The sequence below is a fragment of the Saccharomycopsis crataegensis genome (genome assembly GCF_037102585.1).
Source record: "Saccharomycopsis crataegensis DNA, jcf7180000000084, whole genome shotgun sequence".
NCBI lineage: Eukaryota > Fungi > Ascomycota > Saccharomycetes > Ascoideales > Saccharomycopsidaceae > Saccharomycopsis > Saccharomycopsis crataegensis.
The window spans coordinates 4,136,038-4,159,542 of record NW_027043829.1 but is presented as its reverse complement, the minus strand read 5'-3'; the positions used below and the strand labels follow the sequence as shown (position 1 = coordinate 4,159,542).

The 23,505-nt window shown below is 37.2% G+C and overlaps 10 protein-coding genes across 10 annotated transcripts; 4 read left to right on the top strand and 6 right to left on the bottom strand. All coding sequences in view use genetic code 12, as the record gives it.

Annotated features, from left to right (window-relative positions):
* Positions 1–586: 586 nt before the first annotated feature.
* Positions 587–1,969, top strand: DASC09_047570 (C2H2-type zinc finger protein; the record flags this gene model as incomplete). The annotated part of the gene is made up of 1 exon (XM_064998356.1): positions 587–1,969. One exon carries the CDS (start codon positions 587–589, stop codon positions 1,967–1,969), a length of 1,383 nt encoding a protein of 460 aa, XP_064854428.1.
* A 1,116-nt stretch (positions 1,970–3,085) lies between these two features.
* On the bottom strand, positions 3,086–4,264 carry RRT2 (diphthamide synthase; the record flags this gene model as incomplete). The annotated part of the gene is made up of 1 exon (XM_064998355.1): positions 3,086–4,264. One exon carries the CDS (start codon positions 4,262–4,264, stop codon positions 3,086–3,088), a length of 1,179 nt encoding a protein of 392 aa, XP_064854427.1.
* A 444-nt stretch (positions 4,265–4,708) lies between these two features.
* On the bottom strand, positions 4,709–5,197 carry DASC09_047550 (glutathione peroxidase; the record flags this gene model as incomplete). The annotated part of the gene is made up of 1 exon (XM_064998354.1): positions 4,709–5,197. The coding sequence occupies one exon, from the start codon at positions 5,195–5,197 to the stop codon at positions 4,709–4,711; it is 489 nt and encodes a 162-aa protein (XP_064854426.1).
* A 325-nt stretch (positions 5,198–5,522) lies between these two features.
* Positions 5,523–7,442, bottom strand: DASC09_047540 (alpha-mannosyltransferase; the record flags this gene model as incomplete). The annotated part of the gene is made up of 1 exon (XM_064998353.1): positions 5,523–7,442. The coding sequence occupies one exon, from the start codon at positions 7,440–7,442 to the stop codon at positions 5,523–5,525; it is 1,920 nt and encodes a 639-aa protein (XP_064854425.1).
* Positions 7,443–8,209: 767 nt separating this feature from the next.
* On the bottom strand, positions 8,210–10,213 carry DASC09_047530 (alpha-mannosyltransferase; the record flags this gene model as incomplete). The annotated part of the gene is made up of 1 exon (XM_064998352.1): positions 8,210–10,213. The coding sequence occupies one exon, from the start codon at positions 10,211–10,213 to the stop codon at positions 8,210–8,212; it is 2,004 nt and encodes a 667-aa protein (XP_064854424.1).
* A 1,892-nt stretch (positions 10,214–12,105) lies between these two features.
* On the top strand, positions 12,106–13,683 carry DASC09_047520 (uncharacterized protein; the record flags this gene model as incomplete). The annotated part of the gene is made up of 1 exon (XM_064998351.1): positions 12,106–13,683. One exon carries the CDS (start codon positions 12,106–12,108, stop codon positions 13,681–13,683), a length of 1,578 nt encoding a protein of 525 aa, XP_064854423.1.
* Positions 13,684–14,613: 930 nt separating this feature from the next.
* DASC09_047510 (Ybp2 protein) lies at positions 14,614–17,250 on the bottom strand (the record flags this gene model as incomplete). Its single annotated transcript, XM_064998350.1, has 1 exon — positions 14,614–17,250. One exon carries the CDS (start codon positions 17,248–17,250, stop codon positions 14,614–14,616), a length of 2,637 nt encoding a protein of 878 aa, XP_064854422.1.
* A 463-nt stretch (positions 17,251–17,713) lies between these two features.
* Positions 17,714–18,670, top strand: DASC09_047500 (pirin family protein; the record flags this gene model as incomplete). Its single annotated transcript, XM_064998349.1, has 1 exon — positions 17,714–18,670. The coding sequence occupies one exon, from the start codon at positions 17,714–17,716 to the stop codon at positions 18,668–18,670; it is 957 nt and encodes a 318-aa protein (XP_064854421.1).
* A 279-nt stretch (positions 18,671–18,949) lies between these two features.
* NSA1 (ribosome biosynthesis protein NSA1) lies at positions 18,950–20,547 on the top strand (the record flags this gene model as incomplete). Its single annotated transcript, XM_064998348.1, has 2 exons — positions 18,950–18,992; positions 19,055–20,547. The coding sequence occupies 2 exons, from the start codon at positions 18,950–18,952 to the stop codon at positions 20,545–20,547; spliced, it is 1,536 nt and encodes a 511-aa protein (XP_064854420.1).
* Positions 20,548–20,851: 304 nt separating this feature from the next.
* Positions 20,852–23,035, bottom strand: DASC09_047480 (Nab3 protein; the record flags this gene model as incomplete). The annotated part of the gene is made up of 1 exon (XM_064998347.1): positions 20,852–23,035. The coding sequence occupies one exon, from the start codon at positions 23,033–23,035 to the stop codon at positions 20,852–20,854; it is 2,184 nt and encodes a 727-aa protein (XP_064854419.1).
* Positions 23,036–23,505: the final 470 nt, after the last annotated feature.

Sequence of the window (23,505 nt, the reverse complement as noted above, 5' to 3'; positions counted from 1 at the left end):
TTCACCGTGGTGCATACGTAGATTGCAACTTTGTTTTCCCCATTTGAATTTTTTTGTAAGGCTTAGACCCCGGGATCCTACACATTTCCTGCGGGTCGGGTGAGGGTTGGCGCATGTGTGAATCCCGAGAGATATAGATGGCGTTGACCTTGTTGGTTGTGGACAGACATTATAACACATGGCGAAACAATATAGAGTGTAGTCGATACGATACAAGAGTCCATATTAGTGTTCTGTTTGTAGTGTTTAAATATAAGAATTGTTTGTTCGGAAAGTGGGAGGAAAAGTGGGGAAAAGAGTAATGTGTGTGTGTGTTTTTATTACCCGCCTTGCAAAATTGTTGTTTGGTGGCGCTGCGCCTCGGCATTCCAGGCAGTGCGTGGTCAATCACCGCCAGTATAAAAACAAAGCAGTCGCCGGACAGATATCCCTGCCAACAGAATGCCGAGAAGAAGAAGCAGCAGCAGCAGAAGAACAAGAAGAACAAGAAGAACAAGAAGCACCACTGAGTGAAACAGGAGGATTTAGAACAATACAAGTACAATAAGGATCATTCCACCTCTGATTAAAAAATTATTCCTGCTCCATGTACCAAACAGCCACCATGGAACCCTACTACCATAGAAACAAGGGAATCGAGAAGAACATTAACAATAACCCAAATGTTACTGATATCTTCTACTTCCCACAATCTCTTACTATTCCACAGCAACAACAACAACAGCAGCAGCAGCAACAGCAACAACAATCTCTTTCTCAGCAAGCTCTCGTGGCATCAAGCATGAATTTGAACAACCGAACTAATTTTGTGCTTCCTTCATTACCGTTGCTAGATACTTCCATTTCTAATGATAGAATCTTCTACATACAACAACAACAGCAGCAACAACAACAACAAGTATTTGGGAGCCATGACAATATGAGATCCCAATCAAATATCATTGAAGGTTATTTAAATATGCCTGCAGTGGCTGACAGAACATCCCTTAATCCTTCATTTCTTGAAAATTCCGGTAATCGCCTTAGCCACCCCCGAAACCTAAATTTGAATTATCAATTATCGGGCACCAATTACAATTTACCTCCATTGAATGTTGATATTCTCGCAGCCAATAATTTGAATCAAAAAGATACGACAAATTCCACTTTTAATGCGGTTATCTATGCTGCTGAAATGTCTGCCGGTATCACTCCCCGCCGTCGCAGAAAAAAAAACCAATCTTCAGCTTCAAGCTCTCCGGATGCCACGGATGGGGCCATCGTGAAATCATATCCCTGTGATAAATGTGATAAGGTATTTCATCGACCATACAATTTAAGATCTCACTTGAAATCGCATTCTACTGAAAAACCTTTTGCTTGCAAGCATTGCGGAAGAAAGTTCACCAGAGGCCATGATAAAAAAAGGCACGAATTATTACATGAAGGGTCCAAGAAGTTTCAATGTGGTGGTTTTTTGAAAGATGGTAAGACCAAATGGGGTTGCAACAAGAAATTTGCTAGAGCCGATGCGTTGGGTAGGCATTTCAGAACCGAAACTGGCTGGTTATGTATCAAGCCATTAATGAAAGAGGCAAAGGAAAAAGAAATGGACGATATTAATAATGAAAGAATATCGTCACTCCAATCATTATCCCCATTGACTGATGGACAACTGCCATACCAGAACCAAACACAGGTTAACTTAGTTGCTCAGCAGGCGATTGATCAGTTAAGGCAGAATTATTCTAGTAAAGGATACATTTCTACGGCGCCAATGTTCGAGTCGATCCCGGTTAATTCGCTACATGGTTTGGATGTTTCATCTTACGACGGTATTGGTGGCTCTATCAACAAGGTTGAATCTATGAAGAATGAAATTCCAAAAATGACATACAACGGGGTTAGTCTAAATCATTTTGGTACAGACGCCCCCAATGAGCTGATCATTAATAGTATGGTAAAAGATGTCAAAAGTGAATTCAGCTGATCATTGATTGATCTTCACTTATTCTTTCTTTATAAACCTTTCATTTCTTCACCCAGTAGGAATCCCTATTGCAAAATGGGGTACTTATTAATATTGTACCTGGCCATATATATTCATGAACTTTCTTCCAATTATTCTGTTATCATTGTTATTATTATTTTTATTCTTATTGTTTTAATTATTTCTATTACGCACATTTTGTCAAACTATTAAACGAAGATATTTTACGTCCCTAAATTTCGCTTCTTTACACTGTATCAAAGATACTGGTGCTACTTGTTATGTGTATATATTAAATTGGCATTCGCCAACAAAATTTCAGAAGTTTTAGTGGGACTCTCAGAAATACGTTGCACTTTTTCATAGTCTTCATATTACAAGGTAGAGGCTAATTATTTTCTTTCGGACAAATTTTGGGGCTTTGTTGGAATAAGGAATATCACAATAGTTAGCATGATCGGAACCAGCATCCGGAGTAAGGTCATTACTCTACATTACTAGCAATATATACAGGAAATCTCCTGGTAAAATTATGGAAAAGTAAGTATGAATGAATGGAACATAGATAATGATAGAATGTTCAATGGCTTATGACTAAGGCTGATGAAATATCTAACGACGATAACAGTTTGAAGAAACCGTCTTTATGTTTTGTAAAAACTTGGTTAAAGCAATTGGCTAATAAACTAAAAAAAAAAAAGAGCGATTTTAGTAAGTATGAGCCACACTACAAGTGATAGAGAACAAAACAGAATCGGAAATCACAGGATGATGTGAGTCTCTCTCAAGGGTTTCCAGATATCAAACACCGAAAACAAATAACGACAAACATCATTCATCTATGTTTTCGTTTGTTTCTTGTACAGTTAAACATAGAAAACAAGTTCAATTGAGCTAAGTTTTGCGCCCAAAGAGTGTTAGCTTCTCTTGTGATAGGATTCTGTATCTGGTAAGACGTACTTTCTCAAAGACGTTTGACCATAAATTATTCAGAGGGTCTATCATTTTTACAATTTCTAATATATATATAAGATTTTTTAAAATTTACATCGACCATCAAAAAAAAAAAAGCTTTCAATACTTATAATACTTATACATGAATTTCAAATGACAATATTAATTCAGGTATTCGTCCACGATTTCTGGAGACCATATTTGCAATGAGCAGTCGTAGAAACTACAAGTTGCCATCAAATCATCTTTTAAGGAAGTATCACCTCCATATACCATACTCGTATGGTTTTTTCTAAACACTCTATCGATTTTAATCACATCTTCGTTTGCAGATCCATCATCAGCAGTAACGATCTTAGCTCCATCGTACATACAGCAAACCATCAACTTATCTGCGGTATTCTTGAAAGGCGTAAGTCTCCAGACCCCTCCTCCTAAATTCTTCTCATTCCTCGCCCTTGGAGGATAAGGCAACAAAGTACTGCCTTGACCTTCTGAACCTGGTAAATAACGCAAATCGCTAAGTTTTAAAGTATCATCGTAACCTCCGGTGGCAAGCTGGAAATGGTTCCCATTAGATTTCCAGCACCCATTACCATTGTGATCACCCGGGGTGGCGGTCAAAATTGATGTGATTCCTGCTTGATGAATATTGGCAGTTTGGAAAATAACATCATTGGACCGAATGTCATGGGATATAAGGTTGAGGTCATCGCCTCCGGTGAACACCACATTTGACAATTCAAAGTTCCCAAAGTTCCCAATCCATGATTCAATCGAATGAGAGATAGGTAATGGAGAGTTTTCTACAGACGATGTATTAATTATTGTTGATTCGGTTGAAATGGATGAATTGTTTAGTTTCAACACCACTGTCTTGCCAAAAGTCGAAGTTATGAGAATCCTGTCTTTCAAAGTGTCGGAGAACTTTATCGAGGTTATCAAGTTTGTAGGGTCTTCAAATACCAGATACTCCACCAATTTGTTGATTTGTATATCGGACGGCGATTGGCCAAGAGTGGTTTCCCAGAATATTATCACACCATTTGAATGACCGGTAGCAAACAAATTATCGTCGAACGGAGAAAACTGAAGATCCAAGATCGCGGTTGGTGATTCAATGGCTTTGACTAGATCCAACGCATTTAAATACTCTTGGTTATCTTTTGAGGATTTTTCGACATATTCATAGACTTCAATGGATCCGTATTTCAATTTATTAACCTCATCGAGTTTGTATGTCCCAACAAACACTATTCTGTTATCTAAAGGATGAAACTTCAAACAACAGGGCGGCAATTTTGTGGTTTGTTTTGCAAATGGTTTGCTGTTGACTTCCATTACCAGCTAGCCCAAGAAACTTTGATATTAGTATATATATATATATATTTATATATAATATGGTTAGTTTACCAATAACGAAGCATGAATTTTTTCTGCTCATCGGTTCGGAATTTTTTTTTTTTTACGATCTTTTTTTTTTTTTACGGTGGCAGCAAAGAGGCCTCTCATCATACTGTAATAACACTAATATAACAATTGTAATGACATAACCCCCTACGAAATGATTGGGATGGTTATTATCCGGAATATCCTTTGATAAAGGTCTAGGTGCATGACTATCAAGATCTTCTTCCACCTCCAATTGATGTCTTACATCTCATTGGCAACAAAAACAATACACAGATCAACATAAAATTAAAACTCAGTACACACACACATACAAAAAAAAAAGGAGAAACGCGTAGATATTAGAAAGATATTAGAAAACATTGGATATAACAATCACAACAACTTTTCGATAGATGGTTCCAAGGATGTTGGGTTGGTGATGGAACCGTATCTTTCAACAACATTACCTTCTCTGTCGATCAAGAATTTCTCAAAGTTCCATTTGATACCTCTGAATCCCAACAAGCCAGACTTCTTTGACTTCAACCACACGTATACTGGGTCAGCATTGGAGCCATTAACATCAACCTTCTTCAACACTGGGAAAGAAACCCCGTAGTTCAAAGAACAGAAGCTGGCAATTTCTTCAGCATTGCCTGGCTCTTGTCTACCAAACTGGTTACATGGGAAACCGATGATTTCAACACCTTTGTCGTGGTACTTTTCGGAAAGCTCTTGCAATTGCTTGTATTGAGGAGTGAACCCACATTTACTGGCGACATTGACAATGATCACCACTTTCCCCTTGAGCTGGCTGAATGGGAAAGGTTCTCCTTTTTTATCCAAAGGACAGAGGTCATAGAAAGATTGGGCTTCAGACATTATTATTTTGTTTTGGTTTGTGTTTGATTGTTTGATACGTTTAAGAATGTGGGTGCGTTGTAACAGTAAAATAAGTACTTTGACGGCCTTTTTGTACTGCTTTCTGACTTGCGGCCAGACCCTTCGTGCTTTGGTAAGCACTCCAAAAGGCGGTGCCCACACCCCCTACAGCGATTAATAATAGCCACCAAGTAGTTACTGGCAATTTTCAATTTTCATGTTGGAAAATACACAAAATGTATAAGAAAAAAAGAATAGACAAGAAAAAAAAAAAGATAGAAAAATATCATAATAATTGAGCGTCCTCACCTCACCTCACCTCACCTCACCTCGACCCAATCCAATCAATCTCGTCTTGGATCGCCTGGCAAAACTTCTCCTCATCATATCTATCGCCAAAGTTCTCGATCTGCTTGGAAATGAATTCCATATGGACCCGTTCATCTTCGGAACCACATAGCAAATCATAAATATATTGCCACTGCATCTTCTCAAACAGGTAGTAACCTGGGTCAGTCAATACGTTGTCGTAGAACCTGATCCGCTCGGTGTTTTCTTCGTTAGTGATCTGGTTGTTCAAAATCAAGTCCAACGGATCGAATTTCGGAGTCAGCTCATGGACGAACATTAACTTAATCGGCAAGTCAAATACGTTGGCATAATAATCTTTCAATGCCTTATCCTCATCCTCTTCCCCACTAAATTGCGTTAGAGTTTCTATTTGGATTTTCTGGTATTCCTCAAGTTCCTCTTGCAAGGTTTTAGACTGTTCCAATTGTTTTTTTGTGATACCTTTTTGCATACAAAAATCTTCTTCATACATCGCCAATAATTTCTTATGGTAAGTCTTGAAGTTGTATTCATCAATTGGTGAGTATTGACCTTGGGCGGTGCCTCTGAATTCCCCGTTGGATTTGTGATACCCAATTGCCTTAACCGTAGTCTTGATTTGATAGTACGTCGAGTTCAACAAATTGGCAGCAGCAAGGAACGTATCTTTATCACCTTGACCTGGGGCCCATTGGGTAATCAAGTGATAATAGTAATTTGGTCCGTACATGTTGTAGTATAATGATAACAAGATCGCATCGGCATGGGCTTTTTTAGAAATCAATAATTGGCCTGACTCAGTAGATGGGTTTGGGATGGTTCCTTTCAAATCATGCAATGGAACTTCACTTTTGATTTGTTCTGCACTGGAATATTTCGGTTGTCCAGTGTTTGGGTCCTTAAGTTTCAAGTTCTCGGTGATCAAGTCTAATCCTTGAATTTCATAAAATTTAGGATGTGTGGTTCTTTCCCAATAATCTGGCCAAACCACAAATTTATAAGTTTGATACGGTTCGCTGACGAACAAAATGTCTGGATTCAAGTATGGCATATTATCGGCGTCCAATAACAAAATATTTTCAAAATTGGATAATAAAATGGCCAATGACTTCAACATAAACCCCTGGATTTTAAACTTAGAATCCTTAAGAACCTCTAAGTCCAAAATTTCGTAAATTTTAAGACATTTGGCATTCATTGAAGGCAAAATCACTTCACAGAATTCCTTTTCATATTCCTCCTCAAATGGGATATAAACTTCGATTGGGAGCTTGGATCCAATGCTTCGCAAGTGTTTTATGGATAACAATGCAAACCAAGAGTATCTGCCTCCGCCAACGTAAACAATACCATTGGAGTTCTCAATATAAAAATGTTCTTGGTCATCTCCATGATTGGCAAAATGAACTTTGGACTTCTTATTTAAAATCTTAGCCAAAAATTCTGCATGTTTTTCTTTCAAATTGTTCACTTGATGATCAGTGACTTTCAAATATTTTTCTGATAAATGATTGTATGATAGCACCGGATGGTCGTCCCAAGGGGCCATTTCTGGGGCTTTTGGGTACAGTGATGGAAGTGAATCAAAGTCTGGTTGGACCGCAATAAGTTCGGTGAATAGATCAGTCAAATATGATTTATGTTCTGCGGTATCGAATATTGTGTGACGATTATCTGATATCTGAGCCTTGTCATCATCGGTAATCTTAGAGGATGATCCTGGTAAAAGACTTGTTAACCTGTCAAAAGTTCCCTTTGATCCCTTCGGGTCACTGACAACTTCCACATCACCACCATAAGAGAACATGGTCAAGTTCAATATTATTAGAAATATCAATGTGGTGGCCCCTATCACAATAGCAAACATCTTCTTGTTTCGTGTATAACGAACGAAATAACTCAAAAATTGTCTCATTTTCTGTAGTTTTTATTATAGAAGGTATTTTATAAAGAATGGAAAGTCCAATGGAAAAGAAATACTAGCAAAGTTAACAGGTCCAGCGAAATGAGATGAAGCCTGTTGTCTTTCTTTCTAAAACAGAAAGAGGAAAAAATGACAGTTTGAGTTAAAAGGGGTGAACGAAGATGGAATGGATCTTGTCAACTAATTATCCAGTTGAAGTGTGCTGTTTTTTTTTTTTTTTTTTTTTGTAACAAAATTGCGGAATTTCGCGTTGGGAAAATTTTGGGCTTAAAAAACTTCTTAAATTACAGCACTTTCTATTAGAAAATAGAAGATATGGCCGTGTCTTCTTGAAAAATGTCCATAAGAGTGATTTTAAGATATATATAGTTTAATCGATCTTACATGAAATGTATGAGCCTGTTGTTTAGCTCAACATCTCATGAAAATTCTCGATAAGGTCTAAATGCAAATATAACAGAGTAACGTTCAAAAATTAACAAAAACAAAAAAAAAATATAAATATAAATAACAACGAAAACAAATAAACTGACTAAAAAATAATAGATAAGCACGAGGAATATACATAGAAATATAATTACGTAAATAATCAATAAACAGATCCAATCCAATTCAAGAAAAATAGGAAAAAGAACAAGCGAGATAGAAAAAAAGCAGTAGGATCAAATGCAAAACTTTCAAGCAACAAAAAAATAATATCTTTTGTTATTTTTTATGATATACCATCAATTATGAAAAAGAAGAAAAAAAAAGCTCGCTCAATTTTCGAATACGATGCCATCCAACCACTTGATTTGTTCTTCCAACTTCCCACAAAATTCAACAACGTCGAACTCTCTCCCCTTATCCAAGTATAGCCCTGTTATTTGCTCCTCAATGAATCTGATAATTAGTTTTCTTTCACACAAGTATTCATAAATATAGTCCATTTGTAATTTTTCAAACTTGTAATTTTCCTTGTTGGTGATATAGTTGGCATAGAATCTGATACGTGCAGGCTCTCCAGTAATAGGATCAGTAATCTCATCATTGATAAATTCAGCGTCGTGGATAAGTTTTATTGGATCCAACTTCGGAGTAGATTCATGAATGAAGAAAACTGAGGGTTGTTTGATGTTGTTGAACATATGCAACAACAGAGTTTCCTCATCGCTCAATTCCTCATCGTATGCAAACTTTCTGATAACCTTATTTACAGCAGGATCTCCCAGGATATCTTCATCTTTTAATCCTTTGTAGTATTTCTTCAATTGCTGCTTGACTTGATACACTTGATAATCTTCCATTGGAGATTTTTGCCCTTGGGCAGTACCCCGGTAACTTCCACCAGTTTTCTTGAAGTATCCAATAGCACTGACTTTACTGGTAACTTGGTAGAAATTCGATTTCAAAACAGTTGCAGCGGCAAGGAAAGTTTCTTTATCACCTTGTCCAGCAGCCCCTTGAGAAAATAAGTGGTAATACTGCTTTGGACCATAAATGTTATAGTAAAGAGACAACAATAATACATCCCAATGTGCAGACTTGGAAATCAACAATTGACCTGATTCAGTAGAAGGATTTGGAATGGTGCCTTGCAACTTGTGCAACGGAATCCTGGATTCAATTTGATCCTTGGAGCTGTATTCTTGCTCATTCAATTTGAATAAATCAATACCGGCAATATCATAAAAGAATGGTGAAGTTGACCGTTGCCAATAATCTGGCCAAAGAATAAACTTATGAGAGGTATATGGCTCGCTGATGAATAGTAAATCAGGATTATAATATGGAACGTTATCAGCATCCAAAAGCAAAATGTTTTCAAAGCTGGAAAGTAGAAGCGCTAATGATTTGTAAGTGAATCCTTTAAATTCCGCATTACCAAAGATTTGTCGGCTGCCATCTACTGGGTCTTTAAGGAATTCATACATCAAAACACATTTGGCGTTCATCTTTGGTAAAATCTCCTCACATACCACGTATTCGTATTCGTCTTCTGTTGGGATAAACAATTCAATTGGCAAATTTGACCCGGTTTTTCTGACATTCTGAATTGACAATAACGCAAACCAGGTAAATTTTCCCCCGCCAACGTAAACAATCCCACTTGATTTTGGCTTGTAGAAATCAAATGGCAATTTTAAAGCTTTGACAAACTTGGCGAATTTCGAGTGCTTGGTTGCTAATTCCAAAACATCATCTTCAGGAATATTAATAATCGATTTCAAATATTCAATGGAGTAAATTTGTTTGTTAGGGTTCCCTATATCGTCCATTCCTGAAGTCGGCACTTTTATGATCTCCCCATCACTATTTTTTCTATAAAAGTTCTTCAAGTCTGGACAATCGGGTTTCAACTCAAAAACTTTCTCAAACAAGTCATAAATGAAGTTCTTAAAGCTTAGCGAATCATCTATTGTTGGTTTATGAAATTCGCTTCCAAATTCATCGGTATTTTGTTTTTTATATCCATCTTCAGAGGTCGAGTCGGTGAACAAGTAATCATATAACTTGCTGCCTATGGAATCTTCGCCATCAGTCAATGCCGACCAAATCTTGTTGTTTGTCTCGGCACCTGCAATCAAATTCTGGATATTTTCGCCATAACTTGAAGGGGCATCGACATTCTCCGGTTCTTCTGGGTTGCTATTCTGTTTATTATTGTTAGAACTTGTGGTGAGGTTACCGGATTGGCCTTTTCCGTGAACAATTGCAAGAATTATCACCGTCAATACCACCGACGCAACGAAATATTTTCTATATATTATTCGAGGAATCATCGAGAAGAGGGGATCACCAGATAGAAAGAATACGGGCCCAAGAAAATACCACAGGAAAAGGAGATCAAAAACAAGGAAGAAAAGAAAAAGAATGGGACAGAGTAGATGATACAATAGATCAATGGATGAGTAAAGAGGCAAAACCTTGGATGGCACCTGTCAATGTCCGTTGGAAACCGCTAAAAGACAGTCACTTTTTGATCTATTTGCTACGTTTTGCAAAAAAAATATAAAAAAAAACGCTGTCCACGTGACACAAAATGCGGAAAAAAAAAACCAAACGTTTTGACGCCAGATGGCGTGTGATTCGGCATTGTAATGTGCTTTCCGCGTGGGCGGTTGATACTGCTGTTGACCGTTTTCATTGGTTGATTTCCCACTGGGTGAAGAGAAGATTTGCTCTGCACAGTAATATAATAGTAATGAAGAGCTGTTTGTTTTTCTTATCGGAGGGGTTTTTTCAATGGAAAATCTATCTTTGACCAAACTGGTCTGCTGTCATGTTTATTTGACCAGTACGGGTGAAGAGTATCTATATATATATATCTGTGTGTGTGTCAAAATATTTTAATGAGTTAATATAGTGCACATTCGAGGTATGCTATTATCAGTATAATAGAAAGCCTGCTTATTTTTGGTGTTTGCGACTTCTGTTTTCCCAGAATGACATTACCTGAATCCTCAGAGTTGCCTGTAGACATAAATTAGTTTACCTCTTTTAATCTATATTCAGTAATGCAGGCTGATCTTTTTTAGTGTGGTTAAGTTAAAACTACAGTTTATATATTGACTTGAAAAGTGCCTCATGGCTGTCATCGTTTGAGTGTCATAGTTTTTTTGCTTTTTTTTTACTAACGTAAGATTAGTGAATAAAATGGTGAAACAGTGACGGGTTCAGAATGTAAAATAATATACAATAATATAATATAGGAAGCCTGGGTACATTCTGTTTATCAAAGAAGATCAATCAAGCAACCTTCGTATAAAGTTGGAAACGATTTAAAAAATTAGGGACGATCCAATACGATAAACCACATTATTATACAGCGTGTGCGGATTTGCGCCTGTTTTCTGGAACATTGCCATTTGAAAAGAGAAAAAAAAAAAAAAAACTTCGCCAAACTTTAACTAAAACAGATTAATCGTCAGATTGGAAGCAAATTTATCGGAATTTTCCTTTTTTTTTTTTTCTCGTTTTTTCTCTAATAATTTTTTTTTCCCTCGTTAGTTTTTTTTTCGTGTTTTCCTAGATTCTATTGTGATTTATTTCTTGCTTTATATAACTTAAAAATCATAATCTCTATTGAGTTAGCGAGAGTTTTGTTGTGCGTAAAAAGAAAAAAGAAAAGAAAAAAAGAAGAATGTCAGACCATAATAGAGAAAGCAACAGGGTGAACTGCCCACATCAATAGAAAAGAAGGCCCACACCACTTCAACAGTTTGTGTCCTTGCCACAATAGCTGAATACTCTTAATTATTACTATTGTGAGGGGGGAGCCAATACCAAACGGCTGGGCTTTATATTTCATGCAATAATATGCACTAACACGCGGCAGTAGCCAACATCCCGAAAACCTTATTTCCCTGGCGGTTGCCCCTCCTCCTCCTCCCTCACCGTGAACGCTTGCAGACAAAGACGAAAAGAAGATATAAAACCACCGTCAACTCGTGCTTCCCTTTTCAGTTTTTTTTATAGATATATGTATATATACTTGGGTAAGCAGTCTCACTGTGAAAAGCCAATCCGTCTCCCTTTGGTTCGCTTGCACCTCCTGGGCAGCATTTATAAAACAAAGAACCCTGTCGAAAGCTCATTTTGACACATTATTTTTTTTTTCTGAGGGTCATATTTATCATCTATCATCCAAGAAGAATCAAACCACCCAGATCAGATGGTCCGCTACCGTAAGTCAATGAAAATTAGTCCCCCTTCTAATTATCACACCATTCAAAACCATCATATCGATCACAATATACATATCCTCCAAACCCCACTCCATGGACGTGAATGCGGCAAGTCAAATCAACAATCTCCCGAGTTTCGCCAGATCTCTGGTTACACTGGCAATGTGTGCCATAGAAAATATATGAAGCCTTTTCCAGTGGTGGTATTGACCCTATCATTGAAAGCTCAGTACAATAATGGCCAGATCAACGATCTACAAAGATCAAGGTATCAACGTTTCATCACCGAAAATGTCATTGGGTATTATTTCCTTAAGATATCATTATACAATTGTGCCACTGGAAAGATAGAGGATAACAAATTAAACTCTACAAAAATTGTTGTTGGGCAACTATATAAAGTCGCCGTGCCCAATAATCAACATCATTCTCAAGAGAAAAATACCACAGATTTTCACTCTTTAGTGTTCGAATTCAATGACTTGGGGATCAAGTCCAAAGGAAACTATCGTCTCATATTCCAACTATACAAGGTGCAAAATACTCAAAACGGCCCTCATATTGAGAAATTAAATTTGGTCTCGACCACCCCGTTCGAAATTTTTTCTGGAAGAAAGTATTATAGTGAGGAAAGAAAAGAAGAACGTAAACTCATGTTGGATGCTAAAAATAAGCTATGTGAACCAAAGGATCCAGGTCATTTATATCCTGAAAGTGGCGGAAAAAATGGCGGCATCTTAGAGTTATTGAAACAGTATTATGCCCAAACCATAAAGGATCAGATCATCATTGACGATGCCCAATATTTACAGAGCGATGGTATCATTTCCAGTGATGTTGTAAATCATTACGGAAAGAGGAAAACTGGAAAACGACTGGTGGCTGAGCAACAACTCCCTATTTCTTCAAAGAAGCCAAGATTGAACTCAGAAGAATATCCGCAAACTTTTCCTCCGATAGAAACTGATATGATATCAACGTTTGATTTGACTGATGAAGCTTTCCAACTTGATCAATTACTATCTGAGCCTTTTGAAAATGGTACGAGAGACTCCACACCCCCCTTATTTCACATCCCAGATTTGACTTCGTGTTCTAGTTCACGTTCTACCAGCTTGAATGTCAATACAATATCGATGGAAGATGCTTTAAAGTTGAGTAATAATCAACAACAACAACAACAACAACAACCAAATACGGCGTTCCCCATGCAATACCCTCAAGCCCATCAAAACCTTTTCAATCCAACTTCTGAAGATAATCTTATGATGAATGCCTCTCAATCAAACAATCACAATATGATGACCGGCCTACACTACCAAAACAACTTTGATGCTAACGATCATTACAAATCCCTTCCAGAAATCGTAAATCAATTTCCAAGACAAGAAGAAGCAATTCTAAATACTCCAGTTCTGGAACTACCGGTGATTGGCTACAATGATTACAATAGGTTAGACTATGGGAGAATGGACAATAGTCATGGTATTGTCAATGTGAATTCTGGAACCGACGATCTTCTAGAATATTATATGGGATCGCATCTCATGAGAAAAACCAGTTAATCACGAAGTTGCATGTTTTACGAAATTGTGGTATCTTTTGTTGCGTTCTAATTGCATTTTGTCTTAACTTGGTTTACGGTTCTTAAAAAACCCTGACCCCTAATTTTTGTGCTTTTTTTTTTTTCATTATTTTTTTCATTCATTTCTCATAGATATATTATAAGTAATTATTTCCTTAATTTTCAGTTGTTGTTGTTTTCTTTCTTTTCTTTCTCTCTTTCTGCTCATTTCAAAAGTATAATATACAAACCGTATTTAAGAATGGAACCATAATATCACTCCTTCCATTTTGCGGGTTCTTTTTTACGCGAAAATTTTCGTATACGCTGGGGATTGAAAAAAAAAAAAAAAATACAAAAAAATAATACGAATATTTTCATGAATCAGGGAAATTCGTAAATCAATCAGATCATTCATATAGATATTGTAGACTAACCAAGGTAATAAGAACTCTTTTAACGGCTGACAAGATTCCTTCCCCCCGATTCTAAAAAGTGCCCAAGAAATAAAGCAAATTGATTAGAAAATCTTAGTGTCAATCATATATTACAGCATTTCCCGATACGGGGATCAGCACGCACTGAGTACTTAACGTTTATTGTCGGGGATCATCCATTTATACATACCATAACTGTACAATCAGTATTGCTAATAACAAAATATTTATCAAAAAAAAAGAAAAAAAAACGTTAGTGTCTCTCCCTACCGCTGTATCACAGCCAATTACTTTTTTTTTTTTTCACGCATTTTGGGGATCTGTGTTTCCAATTGATGTCCATAGAAACCAGACAGAAGATCAATTCCACTACAATAATAAATATCCTTGCTAAGCACCAAGATATACAAAAAAAAAATAAGCAAAATAGTAATTAGTAATATCATCTTGATTTATTTACAAACATACTTATCCGCTGAGTTCCCTGGCTTTTTCTATGCTGTGCTTGGCTGTTTGGATTCCGTGAACACCTTTAAAGATTCATTAAACAACCCAAGTAACACAACATTATTATCCTCAATTTGTGTATCAGTAAATTGCCCCACGCATGATGCAATACGTTCATTCAAATCCTTCAACTCGTCCAAAAGAAACTGTTCCTTGACACAATATACCAAATTTAAGTAAGTCAACAACAACTGCATGGTATCAGTATCCGAAGCTTCTCTTTTTTTAGCTTCTCCATCAACTCTTTGGTTAACCAATTCATGGTGCGGTACAATTGTGCCTTCATCGCTTGATACACCATCTTCTCCAAAAAGCGCAGTGAGGGTTTGGTTTAATTCTCTCAATAAGCGAATTCTTCTTCCATCAGTCAAATTGATATAATAAGGACCGAGGGTACGCGGCGGCAATACTGGGGGACTTTTTTTCGTTGATCCACCATTCAAAAATTCTGGTGATTCAGTGGCACGTTCATCGATAGCAAGGTTTTTAATCGATGCTTCAATCTTTGACGATCCTTCTCCTTGATTCTTGTTATCCTGTTTCTGCACATGAGCTGGGCTTGAAGAATTTGGTCTTGATACAGAATAGGAACCATCGGTCACTTTTCTTCTGATACATAGATCTTTCAATACATTTATCAATTCCACCTTCACACTCAAATACGGGCAATTCTCGAGGCTACTCATAACAAAATCCCAACTGAATAGCTCATCACTCATAGACAAAAGTCTGATCACGTAAGTCATAACAATCTTCTTGAAGTTCATATATTTTTTGACATCAAGTTCACTGGCATCGGAAGCTGGCAATTTTTGAGTAATTGAAATAAGACATTGAAGGTAAATCTTGACAAAAATTTGCATAATATTGAACGAACCATTCGGAGTGAGAGTTTTGGTGAGGCTGGAAATTTCGCTGGAAATTTTTTCAGTCGATGACGTTGAAAGAATAAACCATGACCAAGAAATCATAATATCTTGAATGGAATGGAAATAATTTGCACGATTAATTCTAAAATTAGAATTCATGTTACTATAATAGACCTCAAGTGATTTAGCAGTTTCTTCCTCTTTTTCTTCTCTTTCTTTTTTCTCCTCCTTATTTTCTGTTTCTTCTTCTGTTTCGTCCTCTTCCTCTTCCTCTTCCTCTTCCTCTTCCTCTTCCTCTTCCTCATCCTCATAATCTTTTTTAGAATTATCATCATAACTCAAAAATTTCTTTCTTCCTGTCGGCGCTTCCTTATTCTTGATTTGTTCTTGAATGCTTATAATCGGAACAAGATACCTTAGAGATAGAAAAACTAATTGTTTAAAGCTAGTATTCAGTGTTGCTATCGATGTTTCATTATCGTCTGCGAACTTTAAAAATTGATTAAAGCTGTATAACATAAAACAACCGATATAAGAAACCGGGATGCCTTTAATTATTGAGCTTGTAGAGTTCCCAGTGTTATCAAGGTTACCAGCTAAGCTTTTCACAAAACTAGTTGTGCAAGTATCAAATATTCTCTCAGAAATTTGATCTTGAATACCATTAACATTAGCAGGGTTAACCGAGGTTTGTAAAAGTTCAGTGAACATATCTTCGGTTTTCATAATAAGCTGGCTTTGGGCTATTTCATCAACATCAATATCATACGATAACGCCAAGTCATAGATCCTTTGCAAAAGATATCCCATTGATAAGCTCCCTTCGATTTTGTACTGAGAATAATCTTCTGATGCCGGCACTTCATCATTAGATGTTTGGTATTTTTTGTTAAGCAGATCAGAAACCATATGATTGTAATAATGGGTCGAGAAACTCAGACAGTAATATTTGCAGGAAATCTCTACACCATGCGTGATGACATACTGAAGAACTTTCCCTTGAAGATAATCTTCATCCTGCGAAATTCTAGCAGCTTCACCGGCGTCTAGCGAATCCTGAGCCATTGGTTTTTGTGGTTGGATATAGTCTCTTGCAAAAGTGTAAATTCTCCTAAGAGTGAATGATGAATTGGAAACAAAGATAACGTTATTGTTAAAATATTTCAAAACACTGGTGGCGATCATCAATAAAAATTTGGAAGGATATAATGTAGTGATTCTTTTGAAGCACGCGTTCAACAACTCAAATATTGTATGAAATTTCAAGTTCAAAGTCTTTTCCCTCAATTCATCATCGATTTGGGACTTCAACGCGTCATCAATAAACAATTGATAAAATTGATCATCGTCTTGGAAGCTTAGAGACTCTAAGATCTCGCAAGCCTTTAAGAACAATTCTTTTGCATTACCATGTCTTGCCAACAAATCAAAGGTCTTGAAAATGGAACGCAATTTTGTGTTATTGGCCAACGGAGCAACAAAGAAAAAGCTCTTTGAAGGGAAATACTCCATCAACAAATCAGGGATATCCCAGCCAATGTTGTTCAACAATTCTCTATCCTTGTCGAGGATTTCGTACAATTTGTCGAGTATTTCGCAGTTTTCATCGTCAGTATAGTTTTGAGGGGCCGATAAATGCAAGTCAATTACGGTGGCAAACGATAAAAAGTCATTGTTGGAATTCACAACAAAGTCGGTATAACTCTCTTCTAGAATAGCGCAAACCTCTTTAGACAGCTTTGCAGATTCGTTCATTGTTACAGCACTGATGCTATTCAGGAAACCTGTGTGATGAGCAATGGCATTTGGCCTTTTTTTTTTTTTTATTTTTTTTTCTTCCCACAAATAGTTGGAGGAGGTGTCAGTGTGTCTGGTAGACATTTTACCCAACATTATTGAAGCACCAGCCAGACATACACTTTAATAGGGCCTGTAATCAACTAGTGGTGCTAATAGCAGGTTAGTCATTCATTATCAATTGCAGAATATATGACAGAATTGTAATGGGGGACAAAGGCTGAATAATACTTAGTGTGCTTACATAAGCCTCCCCGGTTACTCACGATTATGTAAAAGCAAAGGCCCACTTGGACTATAAAACACGGGGAAATTGACACTTTCTCAATCCAGCTGTTCCAAAAAAAAAAAATACTTATCTACAATACAATAATATTCACAAAAAGAATAGAAAAACAATCCGTCACAATCATTACCATATATGTCTGGCAACATGAATCCAAGAACCGTCCTCAAGTACTTCCTTGCTAGAGAGCAAGCAGAAGGCCGCGGTGCCAGAGTCAGAAGATCGATCGGCACTATCAACTTAAGAAACTTCACACCTTTCTTGATGCTTGATCACTTCCATGTCACCCCGGGAATTGGTGGTTTCCCATCACATCCTCATCACGGCCAAGAGACCATCACTTATATCACGCATGGTGCCATGGCCCATGAAGATTTTACCGGTAGTGCTGGTATCTTGTATCCAGGTGATTTGCAATTCATGACCGCTGGTAAAGGCGTGGTTCATAGTGAAATCCCAGTTAAATTGAAAGATGATCCAACACAAGCGTGTATTGGCATGCAATTGTGGGTGGACTTACCAGAAAATTTAAAGAACACTCCGCCAAGATACAGAGACTTGAAAAAAAAGGAAATCCCGATCGCCAAACCAAATGATAAAGTTGAGGTCAAAGTTATTAGTGGCTCATCTTATGGTATCGGATCATTAAGAGACTTGGCGTACACTCCAGTTTGTTACTACCATTATACCGTTAAGCCTGGTGGGGAATTCAAGCAAGAAGTTCCAGCTGATTTCAACTCTTTTATTTATTTGATGGAAGGTGGGTTGACCATCAACGACAAGGAATACGACCAATATAATGCAATTTTCTTCAACAGAGATGGTGACTATATTGAAGGTAAAAACCCAGCTAATGCCACCAAAGACGCTAGTTTTGTTTTGATTGGCGGGGAAGCTTTGGATCAAAAGATTGTTCAACATGGCCCATTTGTGGAAACTAGCGTAGAAAAAATGCATGAGGTTTTCAGAAACTATCAACATGGTATCAATGGGTTTGAGAAGGCTAGAGAATGGGAGGCCAAGATCGATATTGGTGTCGAAGAAGGCGATGTTATCGGCAATACTGCCACTCCAAAAAAGGATGAATTATGATAGGAGAACCTTCCTTGATGAGCCTATCATTTCTGTGTTTAGGATCATTTTCAGTGTATTTACTTTATATTATAGTTTTCAATGTTATGTTGTTTTGTCAAGCAGAAAGTTTCAAAACCATGGATCTTTGGGAATCACCGGGTGCTGGACCCTGTTGAGTTACACGTGCCGTAAAATTTTTTTTTTTTTTTTTTTTTTCAATATTTTTCTGTCTTTTGGAAGGAATAAGTTACTCAGTACATCGAAATCAATTCCTCATCTTTGATTATTGCAATAACAATGAGACTTTTAGTTGCAGTAGATGATAAATCTAGCTTTAAAGGTATGTCAAGAACACTATTTCAACACATAGATACTTATGGAAGCTAACTAATGATGATTTAGAAATTGTATGTGAACATGGAACAGATACTTCAAAGCAAACTGGAATTCAACCAATCTCCATAACTTCGTATAAGTATGGTGGGGAAAAATCTGATAGAATTGCAAAAATTATCAGTTTTACTCATGGTTCCCATAAATTATTGGCGATTGTGCGAAATAATTATACGGTTCAAATTTTGAAACTCACCTCGACATCGACCGTTAATAATTATACCGTAGTAAAAAGTATCCCATTAGAACCAGGAAATGATACCACTAAACTGGGAGAGGCCCCAAGTTACGAAACTAAATTTGTGGCGTTGAATATTCACCATGATGAGTTTTTGTACGCTGCTACCCAATCTGGAGACGCATACTTTATCTCCCTTGACGATATTGTCGAAGGAATTCCTTCGGAGGTAGACCAAGAGGAAATTGAAGAGCATGAAAAGGAATACCAAGAAAAGGCAGAAGCCAGAGACAAAAAATTTGAAGAGTCGATAGCAGCTCGCAAGAAAGACCCAAAGAAACTTGTCGAGCCAAAGAAGCCTATCAAAATCACCAGAAACATTCCAGAAATTTTATTCGATAACGATGTGCCAGTGATTCAGGTGAATTTAAAACGTACCAGAGTGCATGCTTTTGTTGACAGCACTGCTAACTTTGGGATTTTTGCTTATGGTGGAGAAAATGAGGATCTTCGTATCATCTCAGTCGCTACAGAGTTGTCAGACCACAAACAAAAACAATTGAAGGGAAAATCCAAGTCAAAATCATTGAAGCTCTCTCAACCTTTGGTGCTCTACGAGGCCAAGAATGTTAAGCATGACAGATTGGATCTTCGAGTGCCGGTATGGGTTTCCAATATCGTATTTTTTAACGAAGAGACCAATAAGTTAGATCATACCCCAACCCCTGATGAATTCAAATCTCAAACCGTAAAATTGGAACTCTTGACTACGACATATTATGGAGAAATCAGAAAATACGATACTTCACACGGTCGTAAACCGGTGTCGAATCAAATAGCATTTCCCGCCCCGCACAACACTCCAAACAAAAAACCAAAAATTTTGACCATGGGGATCGGGAAAACTGGAGTACAAGACGATGCCATTGTTATTAGCGATGATCATAATTCAGTGATCAAATACAATATTGTTAAAAACAGATCGTTGGGTAAACTTGTCGGAGCCCAGGGGGCAACTCAATCCATTTATTGTACCATGGATGTTGTGGTCACTGGCGGGCTAGACAAATATGTCAGAGTTTTTGAAAGAGAAGATAGGGAACAGATTGCTAAAGTATTTGTCAAGTCTAGAATCAGCTGTGTTTATCTTGTGGAGGAAGATCATGAAGAAAACGATAAAAAGAGAAGTCTCGAAGAAGATGATGAACAAGACCATTCTAATGAAGAAGAGGATGATGGTGCAGATGACCTTTGGGATCAACTAGAAGAGGAAGATGAAAGCCAACTCAAAGTCAAACCAAAGAAGAAGAAGGCTAGAAAATAGGCTTTTTTTAGTTATTTCCTTTTCAATGCATAGTATTTTGTAATATATTTTTAAAACGCAGTTGTCGATTGTTTGTGTAAATCAAAGGAAAATAGGTAGACGCTTCTTTATACTTTTTTTTTTGGACGTTGTAATATGGAATAAAAGAATACTACAATTTACAGAAACCTTGTGAATCAAGTATGATACATTAAATAGTAACGAAAGAGTATCCACTATTTCTTTTAGCCGACCTGTAAACCTTATGACTCGATACAAGTTACAAATGTTGTTATTTTAAAGTCATTTCTTGATGCTCTTTATTTTAATTCCCTTGAAGTCTTTTTAAAGTTTGCATCAAGCTTTGAATATTATTTGGATCGGTTCTACTGGTGGTGTTACTGTTATCGAATTGGTTAGGTGGAGCAGGAGGAGGGTGAGGAGGATAAGAAGGAGACATCTGCTGTTGTTGCTGATATGGTGATAGCCCAGATTGGTATTGCTGTTGAAACTGTTGAGGCGGACTTTGATATTGATTTTGTACTGGTGGGGGTGGTGGCTGTTGGTATGATTGTTGTGGTTGTTGTGGTTGTGAAAATCCATTGAAACTAGACGCATTACTACCCGCAGGAAGCTTCTTAACTAAACTCAACAAATTCTGCAACGATCCTTGATCAAAACTACTTAAGGTTTGAATCAAATCAGGATTCACATGTGACTGTTGAGGAGAATCTCTTTGGGTTTGATGATACGATGGTTGGCCAACCGGCATCATATTTGGATTACCTCCATACGAATTTTGAGAGCCGTTGAAACTGTTATTATGTCGATTTTGGTCATAGTTCTCATATGAGCGGGTTTGCCCTCTACGATTATTATTAGGATGACGGTAATTATTTTGGCCATGATCACCACCGTTCCTACTGTTAGACCCTCTTGATCTCATAAACAATTCCACGGCAACATCAACGGATACTGCTTGATATTCATCAAACTTAACTCCACCATCATCGGTTTTTTCAAATGTTTGCACATCCAAGTTCCCATCCCTGTGGACAACAATTATTCCGTAGACCCCAGAATACGCAGCATCATTAATCAAAGATTTTAATGACATTTGCGGACTGATATCAGTTTTATTGACGGAGAGACCGGCTGATGATAATCTAGATAATAAAAATGATACCAATTTAGGGTCGGCAGCATGCTTGACATAAACTTGACACTCCGTGCCAGGTCTGAAATTGTTTTTCGAATTATAATAACCCCCTTTAGTAACGCTAATATTACTTGAGCTTCCATCATATTTTGATCTTTTGGAATTGCCTGCTCTCTGATCATAAGTACTGTGATGGGAATTAGCTCGTTTGGAGGAGAGTGGGATATATTCGGAACCTCCATTTTTGGTTCTGGTATTGATCCTACTTGCTGGATGCAGATGAGGGTTAGAAATGTGGTGGCGGTCTTCTGTCGTTGACAGCTTGGATTTTTGAGGTTTTGAAACTTCCAACAACATCATTTTACCATGTAATGGGACACTGCTTTCCCCTTTAATGGCATTAGCACATTCTTCAGCGGTTTTGAATTGACAAAACCCGTAATTTGATTTGATGGTAATTTGTACAACCTCTCCATATTGCTTGAAAATTCTCCACAAAATTTGTTTAGTTACAGAAGAAACTGGTAGGTTTCCAATGAACATTCGTGACCCAGGAGGCATTTTATCCCAATTGCCAGCAGTAAGATATTCTAATTCATTTCTGACGAAATTGCCATACTCTTCTAATTCTTGGTAATTCATTGGATCCTTAAGACTTGGGCGTTTACAAGATTTATTCCTGGATTTATAGTAAGCTTCTTGTGAGCCATTGCTATCATTTTCATCATAAGGTTCCGGAGCTCCATCATCATTTGGTTCATTTTTACTGGTATTCAAATTAACAGCAGTCACCAGAGAGTCTTTGAAAATGTCAAACTTCAGATCGCTTGGATTCTTGGTATATTCTTCAATCAATACTTTCTTACTAGTGTCGTCAAGTTGAAGGAACAATGGATGATTGATAAATGGTATCGACATAACATACTCCGCCAATGATGGGTCTTCTTCTTCTTCCTTATTCTTTGGTTGTTGTTGTTGTTGTTGTTGTTGTTGTTGTTCCACAACAGTATCATCACCAAATTCAGTGTCGGGATTGTACTCGTCATCATCTTCTTCATCATCAGTATTATTTCCATCTTTCTGAGTTTCTGTGAAAAAGTCCTCATGGGCAGGATCATAATCTTCATCCTCTTCGGATTGTTCTACTACTGGAGCACTTTCCTCTTTTTCATGGAAAGGAGGCTCGCTGTTTTCGGGTTTTTCCTGGATATCATTAGTCTCATGATGTTTTTGTTCCAGATCATTATTATTGCTACTTTCTTTAGGGTCTTCAAGTGGTTCTTCGGTAACCACGGAAGGTGGAAGAGAATTTGAAGGAGGAAGAATCATGGATGATGGATCTTCCAGCATGTTGTTCCAATGATCCAAAGGTTTATAATGTATGAATACTGGTTGTGTCAATATTAGGGAAGTGAATCCTTCGCAATAAGTTCAATTTATATGGTATGAGGCAGGTGTGCTTAAAAGAGAAATAAAAAGAAAAATGCGATTTTGAACTAGATCAAATTGATAGATTAAGCAATATCGTTATTTGCTGTCTCCAAACGGACCCATACTTAGAAGCTCCTCGTTTTTCCCTACCTGTTTTTTTTTCTTTTGATTTAGCCAAAATGAAACAATTTAGCCCTAATTGGTTTCTTGTTTATCACGTGTATATCATTAACTTAATTCAAGGGCTTGTGAAATGTGAGTGTCACACACACACGTGTTTTGTGGGTGATTTTCTTTTCTTTCTAAACGGCCCTCATTTTTTCGGGCTGCGTTTTCTTTGCCTGAGTGGGTGGATGCCAGTTTGGTAGTAGGCAAAAAAATACTTGAAA